General features: G+C 40.8%; 1 protein-coding gene across 1 annotated transcript in view; it reads left to right on the top strand.

The window, feature by feature from the left end:
• The first annotated feature begins 1,817 nt into the window (after nt 1-1,817).
• The window catches only part of LOC125396016 (vomeronasal type-2 receptor 26-like), a 28,991-nt gene continuing 6,819 nt past the window's right edge, over nt 1,818-23,989 (top strand). Inside the window, exons 1-4 of the mRNA XM_087909087.1 lie at nt 1,818-2,026; nt 12,805-13,096; nt 14,614-15,411; nt 20,928-21,137. Of these exons, the coding sequence (XP_087765213.1) occupies nt 1,818-2,026; nt 12,805-13,096; nt 14,614-15,411; nt 20,928-21,137 (1,509 nt within the window). The remainder of the gene's footprint in view (nt 2,027-12,804; nt 13,097-14,613; nt 15,412-20,927; nt 21,138-23,989) is intronic.

The raw sequence follows: 23,989 nt of genomic DNA on the forward strand, positions 1-23,989 counted from the left end.
AATTTTCATCTATGATTTTATTGAATATATTTTCTGTCTTAGAGCTGGATTTCTTCTTTTTCTCCTAACCCTATTATTCTTAGTTTTGGTCTTTTCATGGTATCCCAGATTTCCTGGATGTTTTGTGTTAAGAATTTGTTGGATTTATCATTTTCTTTGACTGATGAATCTATTTTCTCTATAGTATCTTCAACACTTGAGATTTTCTCTTCAATCTCTTGTATTCTGTAGGTTATACTTGCCTCTGTTGTTCCCATTCATTTGCCAAGGATTTCCATTTCCAGAATTCCATATATTTGTATTTTATTTGTTGACTCTATTTCAATCTTCAAGTCTTGAACTGTTTAAACTGTTTGGTTCACCTGTTTGATTGTTTTTACTTGGGTTTCTTTAAGAGATTTATTGATTTCTTCCAATTTTTTGTTTGTTTTTTCCTCCATTTGTTTAAGGGAAATTTTCATTTCCTCTTTAACGGTCTCCATCATCCCCATAAAGTTACATTTCAAATCATTTTCTATTCCTTCTGGGTTAGGATGATCAAGTCTTCCCGTTGTATGATACTGGGTTCTGGTGTTACCATGTTGCTTTCCATTGACACCTACCCATCTCTTACTCCAGTTGGTGCTGGCAGTGTTTTTGCCTCTGAGTCCTATCCTTGGCAGTTGCTGTCTGTGTCTTTGGGAACTGTTCTGAATTCACTCTGTACTGTCGCTCTCTGTGTCTCAGTGAGGTCTCCCTTTGCCCACTGTCTTGGTCTGCTCTCTCAATTCGCTCTCTTGGTCCACTCTGTGCAGTCACACCTTGTTCTTCAGCGTTCCTCTCTTGATTTTTGCTCTGTAGTTGGAGCCTGTGTTTAAGAGTTCCTCTGAGGTCACTGGGATAGAAGGGTTTGGGGGTGGAGAGCAACTTGTAGCTTGCAGGTTTTGATCGATAGGATGGGGTCTCCTTCTAATTTTATGCTGATTTTTGGGATCACACACAGGCCATCAGGCTTGTGTATCAAGTGAATTTATCTGAACACCACCTTGGCAACCTTGGAATCTGTTTTTCAGTCAAAGACAAAAAGGCTCAGTACCTTGGAAGATGAGTAATGACTCTACAAAGACATGGATATTTATTGTTTTCTGCTGTCTGGTTGTGTGTATTTCTTTTTTTTAATTAATTATTTAATTTATTTATTAAAAATTTCCACCTCCTCCCCGCCTCCCTTTTCCCTTTCCTTCCTCACCTCCCCCTCCCTCTCTGGTTGTGTGTATTTCCAAATTGTGCTAGATAAACTTTTCTGAAAATTCCTTAAGGAACAGCAAAGACCACCCAGAACATGGATTGGTAGATCAACACAGTGGAGAAACAACGATGGTTTATGCAGGGGCTATAGAGTGTGAACAATGTGCTAAATATTTTACTTCAGCTACTGGGTTGTCTGCTTCTTGTACTCACCTGGGGTTTCTCTACCAAACAGTGTCCTGAGCACAGCTGCTCGTGGGCTTGCAAGTCCCTCAGGAGGCAATCAGACCCATTGCTGCCCTTCCTGTAGTCAGCAACTGATGCCCAGAACTGTGACCTTGGATGCAAAGAGGCTAGGAAGATTCAGGAGAAGGGAATAAAACTTTTAATGACTCTGGGATTTAGTGGTCACCAACCTCCACCATGTCATGATCAATATTCTCCTCAAGCCTGCAAACCTAGAATTCCCAGTGTGGTCTTAGCCTCAGGCCCTTGATCAAGAGCTTTCTCCCAGATAAAATCCCCCTGCACTGCTAGACTCTGCCCCATATGGGGCTGTCCTGCCACTGATTGCCTGGTGCTCAGCAGGCATGTGGCTGTGTACTCTCTTTCCTGTTCTCTTTGGTTATGTTTCTGTGTCTGCTCTTTCTGCACCAAGAGCCTGGCTGTTGCCACGGCAGAGCCGTCGCTTTGACCGTCCTGGGGATGTAATGGTGGGGGGCAGCTTCTCCATCTTTGATCTCTCTATTGGTACCCTGTCTGACTTCACTGCCCCACCATCTGGACTGCTGACTTCAGAGTAAGTGTTGGACGTGGAATGGGAGTCTCTGAAACCCAAAAGTTGCTTTTCAAGGTTGTCTGAAGCCTTGGATAGGGGTTGATTCTCAGAGTCCCAGCTAGATGGTCACCACCTTTCTCTGTGTATCCATGCTCTGTTGCTCTCCTTTTACATCACCTCTGTCTGTCTGTCTTTCTTGTTTGTACTGGACTGGAGTATGGTGCTCATGTACTGGGTGTAATGTCTGTCCTTCATGGGCTAGGTGGGGCTTCTTGATTCTTCTATTTATCCAAGGTTCTTAAAATAGTGTTTAGGTAGGTGTGTTTGCTGAATGTATTAATGTGTAAACAATAGATTTTTAATCATTCATCAGCCTCTGTGATTCCTCTGTGCTGTATTCCTTTTGCTTGTCATTTTTTCCTAAGCATCACAGAGTCTCAAATTCACTAGGCAGTCAAAGATGAGCTTGAGTTTTTGATCTCCTGCCTCCACTTCCCCAGTGATGAGATGATGGACTGCATCACCACATTCAGTCTATGAGGTCCTGGAGATCAAGCTTATGATGTGAGCCATATGAACAATCCCACTTTTGGATACTTTCTTTCCAGTTTTTGCAATATACTGTAGTTTCCAAAACAAACTTTTTCATTATTATTTGATTTTTAAACATTTATATTTAGCTTTATTGCTTTTAACTGAGCATAGGGCGTATGACTGTACTCTTATCACTCAGGAAGCTGAGGCAGGAGTATTATTAGTTCAAGGCAAGATTGGGGTACACGATGCGACTTGTATCAAAAACCAGTTAAGAGTGTTTTTTAAAGTAATATCCATCATTTTTATTCAATTACATATGGAAGAGATTTTTATTACTGTGTTTTCATATTTGACATCATTTATATTACTTTTTTTGGAGACAACATCCTATCTTATGTTGTGACTACTCTGGAACTCCTTGTGTAGTTCAGGCTAGCCCTCAATCACAGGACTGAAAGCACAAGTCAACACATTGGCCACACTGGCTTATCCTTGAGTTTTCTTCTTTTTGCTTTTTTTTTTGTTGTTTGAGAGAAGGTTATACTGTGTTCATGAGGCTAGCCTAGAACTCAGTATCTTCTTGCCTCCAAATCCTTAGTGCTGGAATCACAAGTGTTCTTTACCATACCAATCCCATGTTATATTTTAAGCCAATGAGTAATAATTGTTTGTATGTATTGGGTACAAATATGTATTTTAATAAATGTATACATTGTAGAATGATTTATCAAGCTTATTTCATTCACAAACCCATCACTTTGCATACTTATTTTTTGATGATGTGTAGGTTTAAAATCTACCATGGGAGACAGGAGAATCTGAAAATGAAGAAGGTCTTAGGGTCTGCGGAAATGTCTGAGTAGGTGAAGTGTTTGCTGAGCAAGCATGAAGATCTGAGTTTGATTCCTAGGACCTATGTGAAATCTTAGGCTATTGAGCATCTGTAACTCTGGTCGGGAACAGTGAGTGAGACAGGCAGATTCCTACAGGTCTGTGGCCAGTCAGCCTATCTTAATGGATGAGGTCCAGGTTTAGTGAGATAATCTGTCTCAAAAATAAGGTGAGGAAAGGCCAGTGAGATGCAGTATGGGGTAAAACACTTGGCATGCAAGCCTGATGGATGATCTGGCCCTGCCTGGAACCCACATAAAGGTGGGAGGAGAGAACTGACTCATGACATTGTTTCCTGATCTCCATGTGTTCTAGCTTGTGTGAGTATATAGACACATCATGCACACATAGGAACACAGGATAATGTTTTGAAAAGTGGAGAAGTAACCAAGAAAGCTATCCTGACATCCTAGCAGCCTTTACCCTCCAAGCAGAATCACATATGCACATGAATACAACACCGCATATACAACCCCCCCCCATACACACACACACTCACTCACACACGTACACACACAGAACATGTTTAAAGACAGTACTAATTGTCAGCTTCTGGCTTATATATACACACATATACATAAATTGAAAGAATTCATCAACCTTCTTGTCTATATAGTGAGTGTGAGGTTAGACTGGGGGATAAGGAGACTCTGCCTCAAAACAGAAACAAATCTCTCAGGACTGACATTTAGAAAAATTTAATCAACACAAGCAACATCAACTGAATATGGTGACACTTTGTTTTAATTCCAGCACTCAAGAGGCCGAGGCTGGTAGATAACTTTGGATTCCAGGCCAGCCAAAGGCACAAAGAAATTCTTTGTCTGAATAGCCCCATATATCTCTATACATTTACCTATCTATCTATCTATCTATCTATCTATCTATCTATCTATCTATCTACCATTTATTTATCTATGTAACTATATTCCCCCCTACTCTTTTCAACACCTCCCAAATGGTCTACCCTCTTAAATATATGGCCTTTTATTTTTAAATTATTATTGTTGCTTACATATGCAAACAAATATATATTTGTAAACGAGACCTGTTGAGTTCATTTAGTGTTAATGTATGTATATGCTTAATATTTTATTGCATTTGATGTTTGCTGATTTCATATGTTTACATAGTGCATTTGTTTAATTCTCAACCCCAGCCCCTCTTACCTTCTTTCCTCCCTCTCATTTCCTCCTTCCTCTTACAGGCCCTTTTCCCACATTCATGCCTTTTTGTTTTCTTAGCCATTGATTCTTTCTTTTTAAACTTTTTTTGTTTTTATTTAGTTATTTACTTTTCCATTCAAAAATTTACACTTCCTCCCCTCCTCCCATTTTCCTCCTGCTCCCACATTCACCCTCCTCCCTTCCCCTCCCTCCTTAAGAGAGGGCAGGGAATCCTGCCCTGTGGGAAATCCTAGTCCCTACATCCAGGACTAGGAAACTTTTCATCCAAATAGACTAGCATCCCTAAAAGCCAATACATGCAGCAGAAACAAGTCCCAGTGCCTTTATCAATGGCTTCTCAGTCAGCCCCCATTTTCAGCCACATTCAGAGAGTCGGGCTTGATCGCATGCTCATTCAGTCCCGGTCCAGCTGAATTTGGTGAGTTCCCATTAGAACATTCACACTGTCTCAGTGGGTGGACCAACCCCTTGCAGTCCACACTTCCTTGCTCATCTTCTCCCTCCTTCTGCTCTTCAACTGGACCTTGGGAGCTCAGTCCGTTGCTCTGATGAAAGTCTCTGTCTCTATCTCCATCCGTCGCCAGACAAAGATTCTATGGTGATATTCGAGATAATCATCAGTGTGGTAATGGGGCAAGGCCAGTTCACGCACCCTATCCTCTGTTGCCCAAGGACTTAGCTGGAGACATCCCCGTGGACACCTGGGATCCCCTCTAGAGCCAAGTCTCTTGCCTGTTGGAGCCCATGTGGCTCCAACATAAATATCTATTTTCCCTAACTGGACTGGTAAGGAGGTGCAAGGAATAACCAGACAACTTACACCATTATTACGGAAAAAGGCATCTCAGGCTTCTTCCTCCTGAAGATCTCCCATTTATTCTCCAGCCAGCTTTTATATCAACACATAAATTGAGCGGGGAGGGGGGGATACGCCAGCATTCTGTCATGTAGGCAACCAGGTGAATGGCCTTTTGTCATGTCCACATCTACCTGTCTGCTGAGTATGCTAGTTGTCATGTAGACTTGAATTAGCATCTCTATAAGGCATCCTCTAAATTACAAAGAAAGGGAGCAGCCAACATCCTGACCTTTGTCAAGCAGAGACAGGCTGTCTGCAGGACTACGTGATCATTTTGGATCGGCCCAATGGCTTCAGAGCCTGGCTGCTACACCATAAAGAAATATGGACCTACACTTGCCAACCCTAAAATGGCTCCTTTAATGTAGATAACTTCTTTCCGGCTCCTATAACTACCGTTCCTTCATTTCCACCCTCCCACTCCCCCAAACTCTCTCCAGTCTTTCCTTTCTCCCTTCTCTCTCCCTCTCTCCCCTTCTCCCAACCCCACCCCAGCTCTTATCTCCACTTACATGCTCCCAACTTTTGCCCAGGAATCTTGTTTGCTTCCAATTTCCAGGAGGATCATCTCTATATGTTTTTCTTTGGGTTCACCTTGTGATTTGGCTTCTCTAGGCTTGTGAGCTATAGACTTAATGTCCTTTGTTAATGGATAGAGTCTACTAATGAGTGAGTACGAACCATTTCATCTTTTTTGGTCTGGGTTATCTCACCCAGGATAGTGTTTTCTATTTCCATCCATTTGCATGCAAAATTCAAAATGTCATTATTTTTTACTGTTGAGTAGTACTCTAATGTGTATATATTCCACACTTTCTTTATCCATTCTTCCATTGAGGGGCATCTAGGTTGTTTCCAGGTTTTGGTTATTGTAGTGGTGGGCTGCGGGCAGGCCTGCTTTTCATCCCGCCCGGCTCCTGCATGGCTAGCTTAGTCCCAGAAATAACAACACACAAATTGTATTCATTTAAGCACTGCCTGGCCCATTATCTCTAGAGAGTTAGTTACTGACTAACTCTCATATCTTGATATTAACCCATTTCTAATAATCTGTAGCACCACGAGGTGGTGGCTTACCGGAAAAGATTCAGCATGTCTGACCTGGTGGCTGGCTCCATGGCGTCTGCCTCATTGCCCTCTTCCCAGCATTCTATTCTGTTTACTCCGCCTACCTAATTTTCTGTCCTATCAAAGGGCCAAGGCAGTCTCTTTATTGACCAATGAAAATAACACAATAGACAGATAACCCTCCTCCATCAGGTTATTACAAATAATGCTGCTATGAACATAGTTGAACAAATGTTTTTGTAGTATGATTGGGCATCTCTTGGGTATATTCCCAAGAGTGGTATTGCTGGATCCTGAGGTAGATTGATTCCCAATATCCTGAGAGACTGCCATACTGAATTCCAAAGTGGATGCATAAGTTTGCATTCCCACCAGCAATGGATGAGTGTCCCCCTTATTCTACATCCTCTCAAGTAGATCTTTCACTTCCTTGGTTAGTGTTACCCCAAGATACTTTATGCTTTTTGTGGCTATCGTGAAAGGTAATGTTTCTCTGATTTCCCTCTCTGTTTCTTTGTTCTTTGTGTGTAGGAGGGCTACTGATTTTTTTGGAGTTGATCTTGTATCTTGTCACATTACTAAAGGTGTTTATCAGCTGTAGGAGTTCTTAGGTAGAGTTTTTGGGGTCGCTTATGTACACTATCATATCATCTGCAAATAATGAGAGTTTAACTTCTTCCTTTCCAATTCGTATCCCCTTGATCCCCTTATGTTGTCTTATTGTGAAAGATTCCGGATTCGGGTGTTCTCCCCTTGGGGACCTTGACACCCAAGAACCAAGACTAGTCCTCACTGGATGCAAAAGCAAGAGGTATTTTTATTTGTTTACATGGGCGCCCATGGATGCTGCAGCTTTCGGGTGGCTGAGCGTGCCAGACTAGATTCAGGATTGGTTATATAGCAAGAAGCGATCTTACAGAAGCTGATGCATTCTCAATGGTTATTTCTGATAAAATGATGGGGTTAGGTTAGGGGCAGGTCATGGAAATATATTTCAGATAAGAGATGGGGTCAGGTTAGGGGCAGGTCAGGGAAATATATTTCAGATAAGAGATGGGGTCAGGTTAGGGGCAAGTCAGGGAAATATATGGTTACAGGGTTGTCTATTTATCTTGAATATATGGGAATCAGTTAAGGCTCATTTCAGCATACTCTATGCTTCCTGTTCCCTGTTGGCCAACGGCTGAGCTCTAGGTATCTGACTATAGATATCCTGTTTTCTCATCATCAGGGACCCATCTAGTCTCAGGGTGATTATGCTGGCCTGGGAACAACTTGACCTGGCCACAACGGAGATTCCTCGAAGTAGGCGGGGTAGCTGTGAGCGCAGATGGGTGGGGGTCTTCTCAATTGCTATTGCTATAACTTCAACAACTATATTGAAGCAATATGGAGAAAATGGACAGCCTTGTGTTGTTTCTGATTTTAGTGGAATAGCTTTGAGTTTCTCTCCATTTTTCTCTCCATTTAATTTGATGTTAGCTGCCTGCTTGCTGTATATTGCTTTTATTATATTTAGATATGATCTTTGTATCCCTATTCCCTCCAAGACCTTTATCATAAAGGGGTATAGAATTTTATCAAATGCTTTTTCAGCATCTAATGAAATGATCATATAGTTTTTTTCTTTCAGTTTATTTATATGATGGATTACATTGATAGATTTTCATATGTTGAACCAGCCTTGCATCTCTGGGATGAAGCCTACTTGATAGTGGATAATTTTTTTTGATGTGTTCTTGGAATCGGTTTGCCAGTATTTTATTGAGAATTTTTGCATCGATGTTCATGAGTGAGATTGGTATGTAATTCTTTTTCTTGGTTGAGTCTTTGTGTGGTTTTGGTATCAGGGTAACTGTAGCTTAATAAAAGGAGTTTGGCAATGACTCTTCTGTTTCTATTTTGTGAAACACATTAAGGAGTATAGGTATTAGCTCTTCTTGGATGTTCTGATAGAATTCTGCATTGTAACCATCTGGTCCTGAGCTTTTTTGGGTAGGGAGGTTTTTGATGACAACTTCTAATTCCTCACGACTTACAGGTCTATTTAAATTGTTCACCTGGTCTTGATTTAATTTCAGTATATGGTACTTATCTAAAAAAAGTCCATTTCTTTCATATTTTCCAATTTTGTGGCATACAAACTTTTGTAGTAAGATCTAATGATTCTCTGAATTTCCTCTGTGTCTGTGGTTATGTCCCCCTTTTCATTTCTGATCTTGTTAATTTGCATGTTCTCTCTCTGCCATTTGATTAGTTTGGATAGGGGTTTGTCAATCTTGTTGATAATCTCCAAGAACCAGCATTTTGTTTCATTGATTCTTTGGATTGTTTTCTGTGTTTCTATTTTGTTGATTTCAGCTGTCAGTTTTATTATTTCCAGTCTTCTACTCCTCCTGAGTGAGTCTGCTTTTTTTTCTAGAGTTTTCAGGTGTGCTGTTAAGTCTTTATTGTGAGTTTTCTCCATTTTCTTTATGTGGGCACTTAGTACTATAAACTTTCCTTTTAGTACTGCTTTCATTGTGTCTTATAGGTTTGGGTATGTTGTGTCTTTATTTTCGTTGAATTCAAGGAAGACTTTAATTTTCTTTCTTTATTTCTTCCTTGACCCAGAGGTGGTTCAGTAGTTGACCGTTCAGTTTCCATGAGTTTGTAGACTTTCTAGGGGTAGAATTGTTGTTGAATTCTAACTTTATTCCATGGCGATCCGATAGTACACAGATGGTTACTACAATTTTTTTTGTATACATGGATGTTTGCTTTTGTTACCGATTATGTGATCATTTTTTTTTTGAGAAGGTTTCATGAGATGCTAAGAAGAAGGTATATTCTTTTCTGTTTGGGTGGAATGTTCTATAGATGTCTGTTAAGTCCAGTTGGTTTATTATATCTGTTAGTTCTCTTATTTCTCTGTTAAGTTTCTGTCTGGTTGACCTTTCCATTGGTGAGAGAGGAGTGTTGAAGTCTCCTATTATTAGTGTGTGGGGTTTGATGTATGCTTTGAGTTTTAGTAATGTTTCTTTTACACATGTGGATTCTTTTATATTAAGGGCATAGATATTCATGATTGAGATTTCTTCTTGATGAATTTTTCCCGTTATGAGTATATAGTGTCCTTCTCCATCTCTTATGATTGATTTTAGTTTGAAATCAGTTTTGTTAGATCTTAGTATAGCCACACCCACTTGTTTCTTTGGTCCATTTAATTGGAAAACCTTTTCCCAACACTTTACTCTGAGGTAGTGTCTGTCTTTGTGGTTGAGGAGTGTTTCTTGTAAACAGCAGAATGTTTGGTCCTGTTTCATCTCCATTTTCTTAACCTGTGCCTTTTTATAGATGAATTGAGTCCGTTAATATTAATTGATATTAATGACCAGTGGTTGTTAACTCCAGTTATTTTTTTGGGGGGGGGTAGTGTTTGTGTGTTTCCCTTCTTTCGGTTGTGCTGGTGGAGGGTTGTCAGATACCTGTGTTATTATTGATGTTGTTGGCTTTTTTGGTTTGTACTTTCTGTAAGGCTGGGTTTGTGGCTCCATTTTGTTTAAATCTGTTTTTTTCCTGGAATATCTTGTTTTCTCCATTGATGGTAAAAAAAGCTTGCCTGGGTATAGTAGTCTGGACTCGCATGTATGGTCTCTTAGTGTCTGCAGCACATCTATCCAAGACCTTCTGGATTTCATGGTTTCCATTGAGAAGTCAGGTGTAATTCTGATAGGTTTCCCTTTATATGTTACTTGACCTTTTTCCTTTGTAGCTCTTAATATTCTTTTTTTATTCTGTATGATTTGTGTTTTGATTATTATATGGCAAGGAGATTTTTTTTGATCAAGTCTATTTGGTGTTCTTCTTGTACCTTCATAGGAATATCCTTCTTTAGGTTGGGAGAGTTTTCTTCAATAATTTTGTTGAATATATTTTCTGGGCCTTTGAGCTGTAATTCTTCTCCTTCTTCTACCCCTATTATTCTTAGGTTTGGTCTTTTCATGGTGTCCCTGGTTTTCTGGATGTTCTGTGTTAAGAATTTATGGGATTTGCTGTTTCCTTTGATCAATGAGTTTATTTCCTCTATAGTATCCTCAGTGCCTGAGATTCTTCAATCTCTTGTATTCTGATGGTTATACTTGTCTCTGTAGTTCCTGTTCATTTACCCAGATTTTCCATATCTAGCCATCCCTCGGTTTGTGTTTTCTTTATTACCTCCATTTCAGTCTTCAAATCTTGAACTGTTTCCTTTACCTGTTTCATTGCTTTTTCTTGTTTTTCTTGGTTATCTTTGTGAGATTTATACATTTCTTCTACCTTTTTTTTTGTCTTTTCAAACAAACATTTAAGAAAACATTTAATTGCGGTGACTCACTTACAGTCCAAAGGTCTAATCCATTATCACCTTGGTTGGGATCATGTTAGCATGCAGGCAGATGCTGGAGAGGTAGCTGCTATTTGTTGATATGCAGGCAACAGGAAGTTGTCAGTCTCACTGGGCATGGCTTGAGCATAGGGAGACCTCAAAGCGTGCTTGTACAGGGACACTCTTCCTCCAACAAGACCACAGCTATTTTAACAAGGTCGTCCTATTAGTGCCCCTTAATTTGGGTGCCATTTTATTTCGAACCATCACATTCCACTCCCTCACCCCAAAGACTTGTAGCCATATCATAATGCAAAAATGCATTCAGTCCATCTTCAAAAGTATTCATAGTCTATTACAGTCTCAAACTTATTTAAAAGTCTAAAGTTCAAAATCTCTTCTAAGATTCATGTGATGTCTTAACTGTAATTACCCATAAAATCAAAATCAAAAAGCAGATCATATGTTTTTAGCATACAATGGTAACATTCCAAAGCATAGGGGAGGGAACACAGTGAGGAAATGCTGGACCAAAGCAAGACAGAAAACCCTGGGCAAACTCCAAACTCTGCACCTCCATGTCTGATGTCCAAACACTCTTCAGATCTCCAACTCCTTTTAGTTTTGTTTACTGCAACACACTTCTTTCTCTTGGGTTGGTTCCATTCCCTATTTGTAGCTTTGTTCAGCAGGAATCTCATGATTCTGGCATTTCCAACATCTTGGCTTCTCTAAGAAATTCCAGAGTTCTACTTCACAGCTTCATGCAATGGTCTTCTTTGACCTCCATTCAAGGACACCTGCCTGCCCTCAGCAGCTTTCCTTAGTCATGGATGAAGGTTCCATAGTGCCTTTCTTCTATCCTTAACTCTAAAGCTAGAACCATGTGACTGAAATTGCCAAATTCTGCTGCTTGCTGGGGCTGGAACATGGCCCTCATTTTCAATTGCATATTCCCCAGATTTCTGTTCTTCACTGCCTAAGCTTGACTATTCTTGAATTTACTCTGTATATCAGGCTGACCTCAAACTCCTTTTTTCTATTTTTTTTTATATATAGTTTTTCCTCTGTGTAGAACTCACTCTGTAGTCCAGGCTAGCCTCAAACTCATAAACATTTGCTTGTCTGTGCCTCCCCAGTTCTGGGATTAAAAGCATGTACCACCCCCACCCAGCTGTGACTCATCGATTTTACCCAGGACTGTCTGTGTGGCTGCAGGTCTGGAACTGTGTACTGAAGTTTGTGGGTTCACCTGTTGGGGACATTACTGACAACAGTGAGTGTCTTTCCTCCAGAATACATCCATTGCCAATAGTTCAGCAGGGAAGTGTAGGGCTGCAGAAGGAATTTTCCCATACATGATTGGCTGCTGGCAGGCTCACATGTCTGCTATGTCCAAATCATGTACCAAGGACAGCATTTCACATCTCCTCTCCCTGTTTTCTGGCTTTTACTATGAGCAATTCTGAAACAGATGTTAGTTACTATTAATTCTAACCAAGTGTACTGTGCAATATTTTTTTTCTTTTGTTTGCATGAGACAGGGTCTCTATCTATGTAGCTAGCTCCTGGTACCTGGATCTGTCTCTGTAATCTATGCTGGTCTCTACTTTACAAAGATCATCTGTCTCTACCTCCAGAGTGCTGGGTTAAACAAGTGTGCCACCACACCCAGCTTATTCTATAGATCTTAAATTATTCATTCTGTCTTCTGAACCTTTACCCTCTGATTACTGGCTTCACATTCCCTGAGGCTCCCCTTGGAGTATTCTGACTTGTGTTTCTGTGCACATCTGTGTACATGTATTGTGGAGATGTATGTGTTTGCTTTTATCCTTTTGTCCCTGTGTTTATTCTTGTTCTATACATTCCCTAATGTGTGATTAATGTGGGCTTCTCTTTCCCTCAGCGTTTCCAAGTGGGGCTACCGAGTGGCCCAGAGTTTTGTCTTTGCCATTGAGGAGATTAATAGGAGTGCTCACTTGTTACCCAATTTGACTCTGGGCTTCTCCATTCGAAACTCTGGGGACTCAGTGCATGGAGCCGTCCACGAGACGATGAGCTTTCTCACGAGGCAGGAGGAGCCCATCCCTAACTACACATGCCAGCATGGCTCTCCTCAGGCTGCTCTGGTTGGGGACACACGGTCATCCCTGTCTGTCTCCATGGCCAGACTTCTGGGGCTGTACAAGTTTCCCCAGGTGAGTTGGTCAAGCCTTCTTCCTTCATGAATGTAGTGCAGTCCCTTAATGATGGTAGAGAAACTGATGGTGATGGCCACAGGAGTGAGCAGCTCTGCTGTGGAGCCAGGCTCCCTGCAAGTGTTCTCCATGCTTAACATGGTTCCCTTCCATATATAGATACGTTTTAGAGAGAACTAGCATCCCTCTCATTGACCAGGAAACTGAGAACATTTCTTTTTTATTTAAGAAATATTTTTAAAGGTTTATTTTATGTGGATGAGTATTTTGCCTTCTTGTATATATGCATACATGTACATTCATACATATATGCATATATGTAAATATTTATATATGTATATATTCATCTATATATCTATCTATATGCACACATGTATTACATGTTTGCCTGATGCCCATGAAAATCAGAGGAGGACACTGAATTCTCTAGACTGGAGTTACAGATTTCTTTAACTGCCATATAGGTGTTGGCAATTGAATCTCAGTTCTCTGAAACAGTAGTAAGTACTGTTAACCAATGAACCATTTCTACAGCATTAATTATTATTATGTGTGTGTGTGTGTTTATATTTATACTCAACACCAGTGCCATTGTGCCCATCTGCATGTTAGAAGACACCTTTTTGGAAGTCAGTTCTTTTTCTTTATGTTGGTTCTGAGAAGTAAACTCAGTAAACTGGAAAGTCTCGCAATGGTGGTGTGATAAGAGCTGATCGTTGTTCTTGCCCATTGGTTCTACTGGGGACCCATTGGATCCTACCAGGGACAGCAAGATGGTTGATGGGGTAAAATGCTAGCCAAGCCTGATGACTTCAGTTTGAACCTCTGGAACCCGTGTGGTAGAAGAAAACTAGTCCCCACAATTTGTCTCCTGACCTCCACACACGTACTGTCAGACAACAACAACAACAACAACAATAACAACAACAACAACAACACACACACACATGGAAATAAAAATGAACAGTATCACAGCTGTGTGATAACCAGAGAGTCAGATTAATCCTAACTGAGGTGTAGGAACCAATTATGATGATGTAGGTGAAGGACAGATACTGAGAGGAGAGCAGGTAAGGCTTCATTCATTGAAGTTTTGAGCTTCATTTCAGAAGCCTCAGGGCTGTGTCTGGGATGAGCAGCCAATGAGAGGCCACAACTGCTTGGAGGATCAGCACAATTCTCAATACAGGATGCTCAAGTCCTTTCCTAAAAATTATTTATGTTTTAAAATTTAATATACATTTATGTGTATGTTTACTTATGTGAGTCTATGCTACAGGTGTAGGAGGAAGCCAGAAGACAGTATCAGATTTGCTTGACCTGGAGTGACAGGCAGATGTGAGCCACCTGGTGTGTGTGCTAGGACATGACCTTGGGTCTTCTACCAGAAGAACAAGGGCTCTTAACCACTGAGCCATGTCTCCAGCCTCCTCCTTCTCACCTTTAATCCAGATCATCAGCCTATGCATAAGCCCAAATCTCATTCACCCTTCAATTGCCTGGTTCTTCCTTGACAGGTCAGTTATTCATCCTCACTACCCAGCCTCAGTGACAAGATCCAGTTCCCATCTTTCCTTCGGACCCTGACTAGTGACCTCACATCTTGCCGTGCTGTGACCCAGCTGATCATTCACTTTCAGTGGTCCTGGGTGATCATTCTGGCCCATGATGATGACTTTGGGCAGCAGGCCAGCTCTCTGGCCATTCAGGAACTGAGCCCAGCTGGTGTGTGCATTGAGTTCACCCTCCATGTTCCTTCCCATGAGTCCATAGGGAAGATGGGAGAAATTGTCCAGAAGATGCAGAAATGCACAGCCAGGGTTGTTCTGGTTTTCCTAAGCAATGTGAATTTCCAGCTTATTCTGTATAGGTTACTGGGTGTTCCTGTTTCAGGCCAGGTCTGGGTCAGCAAGGGCACTCTGCACATGGCACTTGCCCTGTCCATTCCAGGCATTTCCCAGGTATTGCATGGCACATTTGGCCTTCTGTATCACAGCAGCAGGGCTACTGGCTTCTCAGAGTTCCTTGCTAACCTACGCCCCAGCCGGACCCCAGAAGACATGTTTATAAAGAAGTTTTGGGAGTTCACCTTTGATTGCACATGGCCCCACCAGAGCAGCACAGTGACAGAGGGTGTCCAGCTGTGCTCAGGGAATGAGAGTTTGATAAACAAGCAGTACCCTTTCCCAGAAGTGAGTAAAATTGATGCTGCTTACACAGCTGTCTACAGCATTGCCCATGCCCTGCAAGACATGATAACCAGTGGACAGCAGGATGGGCAAAGTTCAGGTTCCCAGGCCTTCCAGCCCTGGCAGGTGAGAGAGACATGTGTGCAGTGGGTGACTCTGGGATGGTTGGGGAAGAGGACATTGGCTCTGAATAAGCTATAGAGTGCAGCTGTCTGTATGCTTCAGCAAGGATGACTCCTGCTTGCAACTGAGAGGCATCTTAGAAAGAACAGTGGCCAAAGAACCCATGCCATGTGTGGGATCTCAGAAGAGTCCAGTTCCTGTGTGTTGCCTGATTTAGCACAATCAGGATGCCTAGTAAAATTAGTATTTCACATAACAGCAAATATGTAAGTGAAGTTTTCTTTCCTGTCCACCAGTTCCTGAATAAATACTCAGAGGCTTATATTAATTATATATTTGATTTATTAACTTAACCTTATTATTAACTAGCTCATGCTTTTAAATTAACCCATTTCTATTATTTTATATGTTACCACAAGATTGTGGCTTGTTACTTCACATCTTGCTGCTCCAGCAGCTGCAGGCATCTGTCTGGATTCTTCCTTCTTTCTTCCTGTATTTAGCTTGTTTTTCCCAACTGACTGACTATATTCTTCCTGGCAATAGGCCAAAGTAGCTTTATTCATCAACCAATAAAATCAACACATATTCATAGCATACAGAAGGAATCCCACATCACAGAGTTTTTTTTTTCTTTTTAAATATTTATTTATTTATTTATTTATTATGTATACAATATTCTGTGTGTATGTCTGCAGACCAGAAGAGGGCACCAGACCTCGTTACAGATGGTTGTGAGCCACCATGTGGTTGCCGGGAATTGAACTCAGGAATTTTGGAAGAGCAGGCAATGCTCTTAAGCACTGAGCCATCTCTCCAGCCCCACAGAGTTTTTAACACCCAAATTTAAGCTTTGATAAACAGTGGATGACTTTTAGTATAGATGTGCTGCGAATCAGAATTTTAAACAGATATCAAATGCCATTTATTATTCATTTTTTGGTGTATGGTACATATATATGGGCACATGTTTGTAGGCAGGCAGGCACATGTGGCTGGGATGTGCACTCACTTGTACATACTTGTGGGAATATCTGAGGATGATGAGGAATCACTTTTCAATCATTCTTCCATCTTATTTTTTGGGGCATGGTTTGTCACTCAATTCCAGAACTTGCTGATGTGGCCAGTCTTGGTAGTCAGCTTTTTCATGCATCTCCTGTCTATACCTTCTGAGAATGTAATTAGAGAATGGCTGCCACATCCATCTGAAATTTAGGTGGGTTCTGTGTTTTGAAGTCTGATCCCCAGGCTTTTATGACAAGTGTTTTAATCACTGAGCCATATCCAAAGCCCTTACTTATTTTTCTATTTAAAAATATTATGGATAATTTCATACATGTGTATAATATATGTTGGTCATTTTGCCCCAAGTCTTTGTCTATCTGTCTGTCCACCTGCCTGTCTATTTGTCTTTCCATCTGTCTGTCTATCCATCCATCTACCTATTCATCATATCCTATCCATCTATCTATCTATCTATCTATCTATCTATCTATCTATCTATCTATCTATCTATCATTTTTTAGCCACTCAGGGTAGTGTAGGTGAAGATCTGTAAGAGGACCTCTGGAAGACATGTTGCTCACTGATGAGGTAAACAGTGAGAACGGTGGCCAAGGAGGAGGTGTGTTTTCATTACCATCACTCAGATGACCTGAGTTCCTAGTGTGTGCCTGGTGAAGATACACATGGTTGTAAACAGGAAGAACAGTGATAATTTTTGTCATTTGACTGCGGGTGACAGATTAAAATTTGCAGAAGGTCAGGCTTGGAGGCCCATGTTTATCATGCTAGCACACAGGATGTCAAGTCCAACTTGGACTACAAAGGGAGATTTCATCACAAAATTAAACATGTAAGTGTCAAGCTGCCTGTGTGTATTTCATGATGAGAATATAAAGGAGACTGAGTATGAGCAAGTGAATGGAAGTGAAAGGCTGGGGAAGTTTTCTCTGTCAGCAAATATCTGAGTTCCAGACAAGAGGATGAGAAGTCTCACCATGGGTAAAAATGATAGCATTGCAGATGGCAAGTCCAGCTTGTCAGGACCCTAGAATGGAGACAAACAGAAGAGCCATGTGGGTAGGACTGATGAACTGTGGGAGACTCGTTGGAGTCATTGGGCAGTCTAAGTGAGCTGAGCCCCGTCTGTGGAGGTCTTCCTAGAGTTCAGGGTCTTCTGAGTGCGATGGGAAAGCTGAGGACAAAAGTGAACAGCCAAATGAGACCCTGGAGAAAGAACCACATTGTCACATTTTTGGGTTTAATTTTATGGCTGCTGAGATGGCTCAGTGAGTAAAGGACTTGTCCTCAAGCATAAGTTGGATTATTGAATCCCACATTGCAGCAGAAGGAGAAAACATTCCTGAGAGTTTTCCTCTGGATTATACAGTGTTAGTGATCTACACACACACACACACACACACACACACACACACACACACACACACACTGAGAGAGAGAGAGAGAGAGAGAGAGAGAGAGAGAGAGAGAGAGAGAGAGAGAAGGAGGAGGAGCCTACCCAAGTCTCTGCCTTATCAAATGGCCAAGGCAGTCTCTTTATTCATTTAATGAAAGCAACACATCCTACACCATTTCCCATTTTTCTGTTTAAACAAAAAGGAAGGATTTAACTTTAACATAGTAAAATTACATATAACAAAACAGTTATCAAGCAAGAATTACAGTTACAATATTTATATGTATTTTATCTTTTATCATAACAAAGAAGAACTATATCTATCAATTCTACAAATCCATCAAAGACTCCAGAAGGATATAATATTACCTATGTAAACTCGAAGTAAGCAACTTCCAAAACTCTAGAAATGACAGAGACATCTTGCTGCCTGAACAGTCACTCAAAGTTTCTTTTGTAGTGTTGGGGCATCCATCTTCGGCCTTCAGGCCCATATTATCCAGCAGACATTTCCATGAAGCAGTAAATTTTAAAGACAGTTCAGTCACTTTCTTCTTCAGAATGTCTCGCAGACTCTTTCATGAAGCTGGAACCCCAAAAGACCTTCTCACCTTTAGGCAAGTTCAGCAGTCCTCTCTCTGTGGGTTCTTGTCCAGTTTATGCAACAGTCCAGGCAAGAGCAGTTTCTTGCCCAAATGACTAACCAACTCCATAAGGAGCCTCTTTGATGCCCATCTTCCTTTTGAAATAGCTGGTGCTGGCAGGACAAGACATGTTTCATTGTCATGAAAAGCCCTAAGTTATGTCATATCCTGCAGTCTTTGAAAGATATGAAGAATGCCTATATAAATGAAATATATCTCTATATATCTAGAAAATCTAACATGACTACAAGCTTGACTATTATTGATGATTATCCATTAACGACCTATATTTCCTGATTATACATTACATTTTAAATTGAACTACACAATCACAATACCTTAATCAAGATCAGAAATACATACACACATAACAAAATTGACCTTAAATTTATATCAACAAAGCAAAATTTATATTAATGTAAATTATTCTTATCTACATCATATCCCCCTTTAAATGTAAAAGAACATTTATAAACAATATTTGGGAGTATGGGTGGAGTTATTTCTCTCCAAAATTCTTCCTGCTGTATGGGAATGCTGTTAATCAAGTCTTTCATGGTGTATCCTATGTGCTAAGTTCATGTCAGTCACCAGTTGAGTGAAGTAATTTACTGAAGGTGTAAGGAGGGTATGGTCAATCATACCATATTGGTATAGAAGCAATCCACAGGGTCTCATCTTCTGTGAAAACAAAAGAAGAACCTCTTTTCCAAGGCATCATATCCTTAGACCCAAATTTTGAAGTCATAATACCTTTATAATATCCATGCTGGTTTAGCTTAGCAGACCACACAATGAAATGTCTCTCTGTACTTAGTTCCTTCACAGTCAAAAAATGTAAAGCAAACACAATAATATACAGAATCCAGACTCTCTGTAAATTTTCCATTTTTACGTGGCTTATTTTTCTTTACTTCTTTTAATCTATGACTATCTATACTCTGTCTCTTTAAAGACTTTACCCTTTTTTTAACATTAACTTTTTTATGACTCTTTATACTCTTTTTCTTTTCTCTCTCAAGCCTACATTTATCTAACAGTATGACCCATTAAGAGGTCTTTTATGTCTGAATCAGTCCTATTGTGAATCTGTAATTCTTTACTATCCAGGAGCATTTCTTAAAATGTTAAGCACTTATTAAAAACTTAAGTTGTGCCATGTTTGGGTAATACAGTACCACCTGTTTTCTGCTCAGTCTAAACCTTAACTGTGCTGTTATTGTGATAATTACGACAGTTCCTGCCTGAGGTCAGCACATGTGGAACAAAGCCAGAGCCACACCTGCCTCAGAGCCATTTGGTGCCCCTGAGCTGTGCAGTTCCAGGCACACAGCAGTCCACACTGCCATCAAGCAAGCCATAGCACTTTACTCACAAACCCCATTGAAAAGCTCTGTCTCCCACAGGAGACAGACAGAGATCACGATGGCGGCTCAACCCAGAAACTGGTATTTCAAAACCGCCATTTTCTAGTAGACCTGATCCCACTGCCTACCCAGGCAGGGAGTGCCAAGCCACAGGCATGGTCTCAGGTACTTTGTTCCCTACCCCGAGATGGCACACAAACATCCGTGTTCACAAATTCTCCATAGCTGGAGTTTGCACCCGTGGCAGGGCCCAGGAAGCCTCATTTTAAAATGGTGCGGCTCTTTTCTGCTTGCTATTGCTGAGTCAGGAAATCTCTCTGCAGCATGCCCCAGCAAAAAGCTGTGTTAAACTCTGTTATTATTATTATTATTATTTTGTGTGTGTGTGTGTGTGTGTGTGTGTGTGTGTGTGTGTGTGTGTCTAGAATTCCCTTTCAAGCCCTCTCAGGTTTTACGTGGAGTTTGTTACCACATTGGAGTACCACTCTGTAGTAGGAGGAGCAGGCTGCCTCCTGCTGTCCGGCTAGCTTAACTCCCGAAATAATCACACAGAACACTGTATTCATTCAAATACTGCCTGGCCCATTAGCTCTAGCCTCTTATTGGCTAACTCTCACATCTTGATTAACCCATTTCTATTAAATTGGTGTCACCACTTGACTGTGGCTTACCAGTATGACTCTAACCAGCATCTGTGTCCATCTTGGGCAGGAGAATCATGGCATCTGCCTGACTCTACTTTTCTTCCCAGAATCCATTTCTGTCTTTCCTGCTTACCTAAGTTTCTGCCCTATGAAAAGGCCAAGGCAGTCTCTTTATTTAACCAATGAAAGCAACACATCCTACACACACACACACACACACACACACACACACACACACACAGAGAGAGAGAGAGGGAGAGAGAGAGAGAGAGAGAGAGAGAGAGAGAGAGAGAGATTTGTGAGTCCCTGAATATATCAGACACACTTGATCTCCCTTGTGCCCAATAGTGCCAATCCTTGCAGAGGTGAATGGAATATGGTATTTTGGACAAGACTCCAGACTGCCCCTGGCTAGTCTACAATGTTTTCCTTCTTTCCTCAGCTGCTTCAAACTCTTAGGAATGTGCACTTCAAGACTCCTGATGGAACTGAAATTATATTTGATGCCAATGGAGATTTGGTGACAAAATTTGACATTTTCCAAGGACATAAGTCCACTGAGGGTGTATTCCGCTTGGTCCATGTAGGAATGATAGACCCTCAAGTCTCTTCGGGGAACCAAATGATGGTCTATTTGAAGGAGGAAATCCAAGTGAGTTGCCTGAATGCAGAGATGACTCTTGTTCTAGTGTGTTAAAGTCACAGGGAAATTCCAAGTCCAGGGGCCTTCATTGCTACTGCTGCACAAAGTTGATGCTGCTCTTGATTGGGTCAGTCAGTTATAACTGGCTATGCTGTTTATCTCATTAGAGATATTTCTCTGAATGATATTGATTCACCAGCAAAAAGGAAAATTAAAATGGGGTTGGGAGATTGCTCAGTGGTTATTGTTTTGTATGTGAGTACAGGAACCAAATTTTGGATCTCCAGAACACTTGTACATGCTGAGTGGACAGTAGGTCTCACCTGTAATTTCATCCTTGGAAGATGGAAACAAGATGCTCACAGAAACCTGATGAGTAAGACTAGCCATATCAGTGAACTCTGGGTTTTCCTTTGAGCCTCTGCCTCAATGAACACAGTGGAAAAGCAGTTGATGATTTCCAACATTAACCTTGGGCCTCCACATGTGCTTGTCTATACATGAACATGAGTCCACATAGATGTACAAATACACATACACATATTTCCACCCCCTACACTCATGAAAATGTTTAGGGGTTTGAACATACAAGATGTGCAAAATACAATGAGAATCTGTAGCTGGTACTCCCTTGGAAATATATCCAGTGTCTGTGCTTAGAATCTGTTCTGAGAAGATGAAGATAGTGATACACTCAGTTAAATACCTTCCCATAGGAAAGTGGACTCAATAGACATTCAGTTTACTTACTGTGTTAGTTTATTTCAGCCACAATGACAAGTACCTGAGAACAGTTTGAAGTGAGAAAAAGTTTTAATTGTCCCATGGTTTGAGGGATTCAGGGTCAGATGTATCCATTGCTTTGGATGTGTGTGATTGAGGGAGTATGTCATGCATGGCAGCAGACATGTGTGGTGGAAGAGGTTGCTGATGATGCGTGGGGCTCAGGAAGTGAGGTGGTAGGGAGCTTGATTGATTAGACAGGTAAAAAGTTACATCTTACCAGTGCATTGCCTCCGTGTCCCACTACCCCAAACCTAGTCTCATGTTCTATTTCTAGTATGTATAATAATTTATCAGATTGCAAACCCATTGAGGAATTAATCCACTGATCATATCAGAGTCATTCTCTTACTTAGTGTTTCTATTAGTGTGAAGAGATACCATGGTCAGGCACCTCTTATAAAGGAAAAGCATTTAGTGAGGTGGCTTGCATTTTCAGAGGTTGATTAGTCCATAATCATCCTTATAGATCATGGTGGCATATAGGCATACATCATGCTGGAGAAGGAGCCAAGAGTTCTACATCTTGACCTGTAGGCAAAAGGAAGTGAACTAGGTCACGTGGCATGGCTTGAGCATATATAAACCCCAAGACTCACCCCTACAATGATATACTACCTCTAACAAGGCCACACCTTCTCCAACAAAGCCACACCTCCTAATACTGCCTCTCCCTATAAGTTTATGGAGTCCATTTACATTCTAACCACCACATTCCATATGCTGATCCCTAAGCTTGTGACAATAGTATAATGCAAAATGCATTTAGCCCATTGTCCAAAGTTCTCACTGTCTATCACAATTAAAACATGTTTAAAAGTCCAAAATTCAGTCTCTTCTATGATTCATGCAGTCTCTTAACAGTAATCTCATATAAAATCAAAGTAAGAAAGCAGGTCACATATATATCTATATATATATCCCATATATAATGACACAAGATGAAACTTCTTGAGCCTGGCCCATAGTTAATCTAATCAGACTCAGCCCCTTGGTCTTCTATGCTCCTATTGGTATGGCAATAGTAGCATTAAGCATCATTTAAAGTTTTTTTTCTGCTTTTCTAATCCACTGTCTCATGGTCCATGTTTATTGAAACAGAAGCATTATCAGGCCTATCACTTCAATACCCAAGTTGCAGGAACCAACTTCTGTTTAGTTAAGGTTTCTGTTGCTATGAAGAGATACCATGACCACAACATCTCCTATAAAGAAAAAAACACTTAATTGTGGTGGCTTACATTTTCAGAAGTTTGATTCATTATCATCTTGATGCAACATGGTGGCATGCAGGCAGACATGGTGCTGGAGAAGGAACTGAAAATCCTAAATCTTGACCCGTAGGCTACAGAAAGTGAATTGGGTCACTGGGTGTGCCTTGAGCATATATGATACCCCAAATCCACCCCCACAATGACACACTTCTTTAACAAAGTCAAATCTCCCATAGTGCCTCTCGGTATGATTGTTGTGGTCAATTATATTCAAACTACTGTAGCATCAAGATCCAATCACTCTTTACATAGCCACTGTCAGGTAATCAGTGGTCCAACACAAGAGACTTTGGAAAACATTTGAGATTCAAACCCTGATATTTATTAACAAAATTAGAAACAGTGTTGTTATATTTATGTCTATGTGTGGAGTCTGGTACATAGAAATGGCTCAGCTTCCTGTCCTGTGCCAGTGAAGAAAGAGTCCCCTCCTCTGCAACTTTGTCTAACTTTGTTCTGGTGGCCTCTGCAGTCAATGGTGGTCTTAAGGTTTTCTACATGAGAATGAGATTCCCATTCTTGGATTTCTCAAGCAAGAATGAAAGACACATACTATGTGTTTCCAAGGACTCCTTTGAAGAACTTTTCAATGGCCTTGATCTGGGAAGGGTCAGCAGCCCACACTTCCTTCTTCATATTCCTTGCCTGGAGGTAGAGCTATGCTAAGATAATCTGAGTCACCCTTGGCAGGTCCAAGATAATTGAGAGGGCGACTGAGTGTGCTGTGAGTGTGAGTGAGTGTGTGTGTGTTTGTGTGTGTGTTCACTGTGTGTGTGTATTTGGGGAGTCAGTAACTGCAATTCT

This window comes from Myodes glareolus, chromosome 1 (assembly GCF_982192425.1).
Source record: "Myodes glareolus chromosome 1, mMyoGla1.1, whole genome shotgun sequence".
Classification (NCBI taxonomy): domain Eukaryota; kingdom Metazoa; phylum Chordata; class Mammalia; order Rodentia; family Cricetidae; genus Myodes; species Myodes glareolus.